The sequence below is a fragment of the Spea bombifrons genome, chromosome 3 (assembly GCF_027358695.1).
Source record: "Spea bombifrons isolate aSpeBom1 chromosome 3, aSpeBom1.2.pri, whole genome shotgun sequence".
Lineage (NCBI taxonomy): Eukaryota > Metazoa > Chordata > Amphibia > Anura > Pelobatidae > Spea > Spea bombifrons.
The window spans coordinates 84,578,063-84,587,667 of NC_071089.1; the positions used below are offsets into that span (position 1 = coordinate 84,578,063).

A 9,605-nucleotide genomic window follows, 5' to 3' on the forward strand; every position below is an offset into this window, starting at 1 on the left:
TCATTCTCAATGAAGAAACTAAATTTCTTTCGATAAATATTAACCTACCTAAAATATCTACTGTTATATGAACCACATGGCTCGTGCATAGGGACTTCTTTTTGGCTTGTATAAACAGTGGATCATTTATAATTGTATGTTTTATATTTTATGTTGTTTCATACATAATCAGCAGGCTTTTCCATTATTTTTGGGATTGGTGAAGCAAACGCTGCTCGCTTCACTCTGCAAATAAGAAATGACAGTATCATTACCATAACATTGCACTTTGATCCCTTCTTTACGAAGGTCAATCCAAATAATAAAAATAAAATATTTCAAAAATGTTCTGGTGTACAAAAAGAATTTAGAACCTCATCAGATATTGTTACCCAACTAAACTGAGGGAATTTTGAATGGGACCTAGAGTTGGTAATAAATGTAGTATAGGCCTCCCCTTTCTTAACAGTGCACTATTCATTTATTATTTTTTATGCAGTTTGCTTAGTGGTCTTCTAGCACTTAGCTACTCAGGATACACAGCGGATTAACACCGCTCTCTTGGAAAGATGCCTTACAAAATGCCTTTACTATTGCCCAATAGTAAGATAATCCTGGCTACTCCTATTCTCTCCATCCCAGAAGTAATGTGTATGATGCCATCTTTCTGTTCACACATAAACAGATATGTTGTCCTTGTATATGCTACATTACAAAACAACAATCAATTCCTCTGATTCCAGATTATATAACCTCCAGTTATATGATTAGTCATACTTTGAATATCTGCCCCTTTACAGTGTCCAAAACGCTCTTCGTATTGTTAAAAATGTTCCAGATTATTATAATTGTTGTTATTTTTTGCACCATTTATGTAAAAAGCAATAGATTTATTTAACAGAAAAGTTGAATTTTGCAAATGGACCTGGTGAATGAAAGAGAATTTAAATGAATATCACTCCGGATAAATTACAATGAATTTTGCGTCAAAATGTTTTGCTTTTAAGTTTGCGATGCTTAAACATGCAAACCACACAATTTTATGTAATCTCTTAATAAAATATATTTCCTATTTAAATCTAGTATCATATCTCAATGATTCTCAATGATTTAATAAATGATTGTTCAAGTAGGGCATTGAATAAGAGAAGTGAAATCATTTAACATGTTTAACGTGTATGAAGTAAAGAAAACACAATATTAGTTGATAAGAGCTTTAATAGTGTTACAGGTGAAGTTTAAATTCAGACAACCTAATCACCTAAATAAATGATGAATCAGATATATCTATGGAACTATTTGACCATATCCTATTTAAGGCCATTACAAAGTAACAGAATTAAAGTTCATGTCAACAGCATGTATTTTAAGGGCACATGTTACCACAACTGTAAATGCATAAATCATCCAATAATGTAAACATGAAATAACCATGATATTTAACAGAAACTTTTTTCTATCTTACCAGTTCAAAAAAATGAAATGAAAAATAAAAATAATACATTTTACAACATATCCACCCTGTTTATTACACATGTTATAGTTTGCAGCTGACTTAAAGCTTAAGAAATGATAATTATAAATGAAACTACTAGTTAGGGAAGCAGTGGGTTTGTAAGTAGTATAATACGCTTGTTTTTCTGCTGAGACAATCACCAACAGTACATAAACATTGCTTAAAAAATACTTTGAATTTGCTCTTGTTACTGATGGTACTTGATTAATATGTCGGAAAGTAATTAGATTTGGAGTTTAATAAGCCAATGTCTGACAGGCGTTATTCACACGCAGTATTTCCAAAAGCAAGCTGTAGAGAGACAGAAATGAAAAGTTAGTGTTAGTCAGACTGAAATGTCATGACAGGGGTGCATACAGGTACTGGCAGCTCATCCGACGGAGATGCTATGGTCTATGACTTGTGCAACACTTGCTGAATCAAGAAGCTCCATGGAATATGTAGGCAACCGACAGGAGTGATTTACATATTATTATTTAATAATGTATGTATCATCATCACACTCTATCATGTTGGCATACCTAGGAACTTCCTCAGGCTATCCTCCCATCCAGAGTTCCCTCTCCAGATTGTTTTAGCAGCCAGGAAGCCATAGTCAAGATAATAAGGCAGGGCTAGTTGCATCACCACTGCAGTACCGACTGCAGTGTAGATTGCAAATAAAAGACTGATGACATTGTTGGCTTCATGCTGACACTTGTACTTACACTGACAGAGGAGGTATAGGCATTCTCTTCCTCTGGTTTCAACACTGTCACCACAGGGAGAATCCCTGAATCTAGTAGAGATCTAGAACGGATGCTGCTGCAGTCTCCTTAGCACCACCCAGTGATACAGTGATACTCATACAGTGATCAGGAAAGTAGAGCTGAAGAGTCTTGCTTCACGTCAATATACTATGAATAGGGATGTATAGGATGTACAATAAAGTAAAAAGAAATGTAAAAAAAATAATGAAGTGCATACAAATGAAAAATACCAAAAATAAAGGGAATTAAAAAAATAATGTAAAACATATTAATGTCTATCTATTTATCAATCTATATACACCATGTAGCCCTCTCGGTAGAAATATACATTTTAAAAAATGCTTGAGGATTTTGTCACTTCAAAGTATAAAAAAATATTTTATTCCCGTACTGCAGAAGATGTATTAACCTCGGTTGTGGTTTTTATGAGGTTTTATGTTTTAGATCGAATAAGTATCGTGTCCTATGTATGAATAAGGTTTCAAACAAAAACACTGCTTGTCCTGAAAACAATACATCATTAGTGTGGATAATCTGTTAGATAATAGAATGCCCTGTCTGCTTCTATTTCATCACAGCAGGGACACCAGTGGCAATAATAACAGTCTATTGCGTACAATATATCTAATTTACTGATTTTAGATATATATATCTACTGGAGTTGAACAGGTGGAATTCTGTCCTAAATAACTCCTTAGGATGTTATTATAATAATTTTAAAGTTTCAGGACCCTTTAACCACAATAGCTGAATGGACAAAAAAGAAATGAAATGGAGTGTTGTAACATGAAAACCATTCATGTGTCTGCATGGGAAGCACACCTCGTTTGTTAGGATGTGATGCAGACAGGCCATCCACAGTATACGTCACATCTGCAGTCTTCCCTTCCAAAAGCTGCTCCTTGAGTTTCTCCAGCTATATCAGATACATATTAATTATTAATTCTGAGGTCTTGCCAGGAAATAGGATTACCATATGGTCTAAATCATTTTATTGAATATATTTTTGTCTTTTAGCTTTTTTTTAACCATGGGACTGAATAATAATATATATGAATCCCAGCAAAAATTCTAAAACATGTAATGCAAGTATTGCTTCCTTGGGTACAGGTAAAATAAAGCACCTCAAATATATTTAGGTCTACTTATATAAACTGTAAATAAAACTACATTTATTGGTGATGACAGCAATACAACTTAATAAACATTGCTCGGTTCAGACCATTTTACATAGTTCACTTTTTTGGAACCGCAGGATATGATAAGTCCTAGTACCCCTAGGAAGGACTACCAAATACTAATTTAATAATAATGCTTTCTACCGTCTGTCTGGGCCAACCCTGTATGCGTAGCACTTAGTTTCAAGCAAATAATAAAATCTACACGCTATAATATAGCTCACCTGTTCCAGTTCTTCAAGCCTACTTTCTAGAACCAGCTCTGTAAGGAAAACCAAAAACAGAAATCATATTATTATTTATTATTTTTTACTGGAACTCAGAATAATGTATGAAATTTGCTAAGAGACTTTTTTGCCATTTATAAAAAGATCCCAAGAATTCTGAGCCACATGGGTAGCTTAATTATATATGGAAAGGGCATATATTTTTTCTAAATGATTAATCGTTTCAGTTTGCCCAAGGGTTAAAAAATGTTTTCAGTTATATCACAAATAGCCAAGCTTATTTTTCAAAACGGCAAACTAGAACATATATAGGCTACTTATATAAAGTATTTCTTTTATAAAGCTTTGCTATTCTTGTCTATTAGCTAGTTAATGGAGATCCTTACCAAAATGAGAGGGTCTTCTTACAGGAAGGTGTTTATTGAGGAGGAATGTTAATAGCATGTCCTGATGTTGTATATCTTCTTTCTCTGGAAACAATTCATTATCTGGAAAAGGTTTTAGTGTATTTTACAACAAAAAAGAAAACATAGATGAATATGGATATTGAGTGCAGACTCAGAATTAAAAGTTCAAGTAGTTTGGAAAATAGGCTCTGCTATTCATCACTAAGTAATCACATTAAGTCAATGAAGACTCAATGTGATTCAATGTCATTGTTTGGGTCAATGAAGACATGTAGGTAATTGACAGTATTGTACAAAAGTATATGTAAAGTAATTTAAGCACATCATTTGCTTTAAGGGTATAAAATGATATGTGAGAATTACACATACTGTACATGGCTACAGTGCATCACGCACTTCAAAATGCCTAATAGGAAATGCATAAAGGTACATCTTTATAATAAAACCACCCAGAAATAATTCCTACTTGGAAAAAAAATGCATATCATAATTTAGATAGAACATAAGGGATATCCCTATACAAAGATGACGTATTGTGTAGCTATAGGTTGTCTGCCTTTGCCATTATTATTATTAATTTATATTTACTTGGTTAGTTTGTTTCTACAAGTATGTTTGTATTATATGTTCTGTATATCGTGTATGCTTTTTTTTGTTTTGGATATTTGTTATATATAATATATTTCATGTGCCACAGTAACTATATTTCTTACATGGGATATCATGATGCAGTATGTGGGGACTGCAAATAATTAAAAAAAAAATTTTTAAGTTAGCATAGCTTGCCTGTAATTAATTGGTTAACTCACATCCTATATGGCTGTATGTAAAAATAAATATCCTGGCATCATGACAGAATGCTGATTACTTTACATAGGCTTACTGTATAAGGACCCAGTCAGTTTAATAAGGATCTCCATTATTAGTAAGAATTAAAACAGGAAAGTGCTACGCATGACCAGTCATTATCTGATTGTAACTCCTATTTAATATCTTCAAATGCTATCTGAGTCCAGGAATGATCTGCTACACCTGGTAGAGAACAGAGTACAAGGGGAAAAATACTGTGATTTTACACAACTGATTCTCTTTCACCTGTTAAATAGACCATTTATCAAATATGTCTAATACATTTTGTAAGATGTGAAGAGCTCTAATGCTTTGATGAATATAGATGATGAAAACCGAGATGGAATATGTAGACATATAAATTGGAGTACATATGGGTTAAGGAAGTGCATGGGATAAATAGACCTCTGATCCAAAAGCCTTTATAATCAATGCAGTTACTCCATGAAAACCCCAATTAGGTAAATGCTGGTCATGACCACTAAAACATATCTTACAATATGGTTCTAGAGCTCATATGATATATATATATATATATATATATATATATATATATATATATATATATATATATATATATATATAATTATGTCTGTGCTCTTATAGAATAAAGAAGTTAGGTAGATAGATGATAGATAGATAGATAGATAGATAGATAGATAGATAGATAGATAGATAGATAGATAGATAGATAGATAGATAGATGTGAAAATATACCTTGAAGTAAATAAGGCTTGCCTTCAGCAGACTGCATAGAAATTATGAACAGAAAAGTTAGTGTCCCAAGGCACAGATGAATGGAAGCAATTTTATCCATCTTATTCTTCCAGATGATTAACCAGTCTTGAAGATATAGGTTTAGAATGTGCATTTTCTTTAGCTGAGCTCCTTTTTAAATGGTCGCAAGAGACACCAATTGTGTAATCTTCCAAAATCCACCAATGAAAATAATTCATCCTGTCAATGGTATTCAATTCTTGGAAAATTGACAAATGAACTGAGTGAATTCTTGACGTCAAACGTAGGTCAATCTATCTTGGATATTACCCATAAATCGAGTGCATGGATACTCATACTAAGTACTAGGAAGTGGCCGGTGGCTTGTTCGGGCTAATTTATTGTTACATTTCCATGCTCTCATTTTAATTATGCTAAGATCTTTGTGATGAATGCAAAAATGAAGGCTGAGGAATCACTAATTGAATTGAATTTAGAACCCAGGATCCTTACAATGACTTTTACAGTTCATGGCTCGGTAAAACGGGATTAGTGCAGAGATGAGTGATAAAAGTGGGACTGAAACTAGACTGAAGAAAAATATCATATTTATCAAAGATACATAGCAGGTCTTCAAATGTGTCATGAGAAGTTGTAATACATTGCGTTTCTTGAGAGAACACAAGGCAGAAATTGACCAGTGGTTTGATTAATTTTAGATGAATGGATGTCCTCTGCTGCTGATGACTTAAGGTGTAACTGTTGTTCCTTTGATTTTGTATAGCTATATGTCAGTGTCACTAAGACATTTCTAATTTTCTTTATCCATGTTTGTGATCTGCAGGAGAATTGCACAATCTTTGTACTGAATGTGATAAACAAGTAAAAAAAATTGACATTGGTAGTGTGATTTTGTTGGTTCACCAGTGTTTCTCGTGGGGTTAATTCTTTGCAATCAAGTTAAAAATTACAGAGTTTTCAAAAGTGTAATGTGTACAGCCCAGCTTTACTATCAACCTAAGTCTTTAATATTGTATTTTCTGTTGTGTAAAATAAACTATTTGTCCTTGCAGCAAAGGTCCTGTCATTACACTCATCCCAGGGGAATTGTGCAAAATGTATTGCAAACTAAATTTAGGAGATCATCCCTAGAGATGCACACTAGGGATCAGGAGTAGATAATTATTCATACAATGTAATCAATGTATGTGACAAAGCTTCTGGAAGTCATTAGTTCCTAGAGGATCTTTAGAGAAATGCCTTCATGAAACCTGTTGCTGTCTTCCCCTTCTAAAAATGTCTCTGTTAAAGGGCTCCTTGATGGCAATATTTTGAAGGAATGGCAAGTAGTCCTTTTTTTGGTGTAATGAACAGTGATATATATACTAGGTTGGCACATCCCCACTGCAAACAATTGGGCTGATCATCCTCCATATACTGTTTTTTATTGGCTTTACTAAAAGTAAAATGAATACACAACATAGTCCATGTAGTACAGTGCAAAAGAGCAATGAAAGTAATCCATATACTGTTTGAAAAGATGCTGTGTACCTTCAAGTCAAGCACCAGGATATGATATCAGACCTAGAGCAGCACTCAAGGTAAACACACCTCTGGTAATAAATAGTAGTAGTCCAGCATACTTTGCAACGGTCCAGATCTACCTGGGATATTCATGATTGTGGGACTCTGACCTGGAGAATGAGGTCTTCCCACACCACTCTTTGTATCTTACTGGTTGCCAGGAAGTGATGTTACATCTATGTGAGAAGTACAGTGATCCAGGGAGACTGGAAGCGTCCGTTGAGGGTTCTGAAGGTAAGGAAGAGTGATGATGGTGGTGGGATGGTAAAGACAGAATATGATTGCAGGAAAGGGGTGTGGAGTATGCAAGCCTGCGGCGGGTTGTCTCCCTTTGCCAGTCTAGAATGTTGGGCATTAAGGTCTTTTATGCATAGTGTTACACCAAGGACAGTGGTACTATCATGATATCACCAGGGTTGTTATATTATTTTTGTTAACCTCTTAACTCCTCTATTGAGGCACTGCTACTTCTACAAAAATGATGACAGGATGTCCCTAAAGACATATAAGTACTTTTTTCCACAGAAGATCAAACTAATCTAATCACATTCCATGCTCACCACTGTCAGCAGAAGCCAGCGTTGCTGACTTCCCACTCTGATGTCCGGTGTAAAGGCGAGCAGTGCGAGTGCCAGCGCAACTATACAAAATGAATGGTTGATCTCACGATCAGGCATTCTGTTTCTGTAGGTGTCAATGCTAACAGCTGCCTGAAGGTCACCAGGGGAAAGAAGAGACCCAAGAGGGTCTGCTGGCTTATCACACACACATTGCAATCAGCAATGCAGGGCTATAAAGCTTACTGAACACACGGTGTTCACTAGAGGTGATATCAGAGGGAGCAAGGTTTCTGTAGCCCACTGGCAGACATGGATGAGGATGCCCTCTAGAGGCCAAAATAGAGCATATTTGGCAGGAGCTGCAGAGAAACCTCCCAGGCACAGCAAAAGCAGAGGTGGCACAATGGCGCAGTTCAGAAGCGTCCTCAATAATTGGCAGTCAGAAAGCAACCCAAGGTCAGGAACCAATAGGACATCAAATATAAACGATTTAGGCAAAAGAACGGTCAAGGTCACAAAGCACAGTTCTGGGCACACAGCAATCAACTATGGGAATCCAGCAAGAGTCAATACCATGAATCAAGTATATAAATCCAAACCGCTAGTGAAGTACAAAGGCACTATTACAGGCAATGATAGATTCTAAGCTGAGGGTTTAAATATTATTCCATACTCCAGAACCCTCCTATTTATCTAATTAGAGGTGTGGTGACAATTATCAAGTATCCCTTTAATTCTTACATGCGTGAGATGCTCTCTGTGCATGCCCTGCTCGCAGGAGGCAACAAGCAGGAGCCGCTCGGACCCTGCAACAGGTAACAGTTTCTCCTTCTTCCGAAAATTGAAAAGAATAAAAATTAGATATAAATGGAAAAAAGGAAAGATTAAATAAATTATAATAGTAGTAGTAGTAATAATAATAATAAAAAGAATACCCAATGAGGGTCTCTATTCAGTGATTGGAGAACAGTAGAATAATAATAATAATAATGGAAGAGAATGTATTTTTTAAAAGTGCCCCCAAACCCTTTAGCTCTACCACTACAAGTAAAATAATCTAAAATAAAAATCTTCAATATTTAAGGGTAATATCTAAGGGTAATATGTAAAGGGATAGGTGTGGCCTCTAGAACATAGAAAATTATGTATGTGGGGTACTATTCTAATCAGGGAATGCTGCCAAACATAAATTGGGTTATTGTTAAACAGGGGCACATGTTCTATAGAAGGAATACTAAGTGAAATTGCAGAAAATGTGTTTTTATTCTATTTAAGGATAGGCTTTTTTTTTTACATATGAACATAAATAATTAATAAGTTTTACATTTTTTGAGTTAATTGGTTTAACATTTGTCAAGCCCTGTTTCAGTTTGTCTGATATGTGTCACTACAGCTGTTAAAACTTTAGATAGATTAAAAACCTTGTGGTTAAGACATGTTTTTGCATTAAAATAATCTATGAGGTAATGTTCTGTCACATTGCTCAACTGCACTTAGCAAGGACAAATGAAACAGGTTACATTCTACAGTACTAACCACAGGGACTCCTAGAGATAATTAAGCTGGACTGAACACCTTCAAATGTCATTCATGTTTTATGGAACAGAGCTGTCTCCTTTATGAAAAATATAAACCAATTAACCTTAACGACCAGGCACTTCATGGAAATGCATCCTCTTGATGACACAAGAAACATATACAGGGGCGCCGTTTGATCACTATCCAGGTTGGTCACATTTGCCATTTTAAATATGGTGGCACACTGCTGCTGGAAAGAGCTTAGGAAGCTTTCCACATTCTCCTGAGACCTCTGAGCTCCTCTTGGAGGTTGATTACAGA

General features: G+C 35.0%; 1 protein-coding gene across 1 annotated transcript; it reads right to left on the reverse strand.

Moving 5' to 3' along the window:
* Window positions 1-1,744: 1,744 nt before the first annotated feature.
* Window positions 1,745-5,762, reverse strand: UTS2B (urotensin 2B). The gene is made up of 5 exons (XM_053459050.1): window positions 5,623-5,762; window positions 4,036-4,137; window positions 3,647-3,684; window positions 3,067-3,160; window positions 1,745-1,786 (listed from the first exon to the last, which is right to left on the reverse strand). Exons 1-5 carry the CDS (start codon window positions 5,720-5,722, stop codon window positions 1,761-1,763), a joined length of 360 nt encoding a protein of 119 aa, XP_053315025.1. The 5' UTR covers window positions 5,723-5,762; the 3' UTR covers window positions 1,745-1,760.
* Between the last annotated feature and the right edge of the window lie 3,843 nt (window positions 5,763-9,605).

Coding starts and splice junctions, on each gene's coding strand:
- UTS2B (XM_053459050.1), bottom strand. CDS start 5,722: ATGGATAAAATTGCTTCCATTCATCTGTGCCTTGGGACACTAACTTTT. Junction 3,685..4,035: donor AAGAAGACCCTCTCATTTTG/GTAAGGATCTCC, acceptor TTTTCCTTACAG/AGCTGGTTCTAGAAAGTAGG. Junction 1,787..3,066: donor ATCACATCCTAACAAACGAG/GTGTGCTTCCCA, acceptor GTCTCTCTACAG/CTTGCTTTTGGAAATACTGC.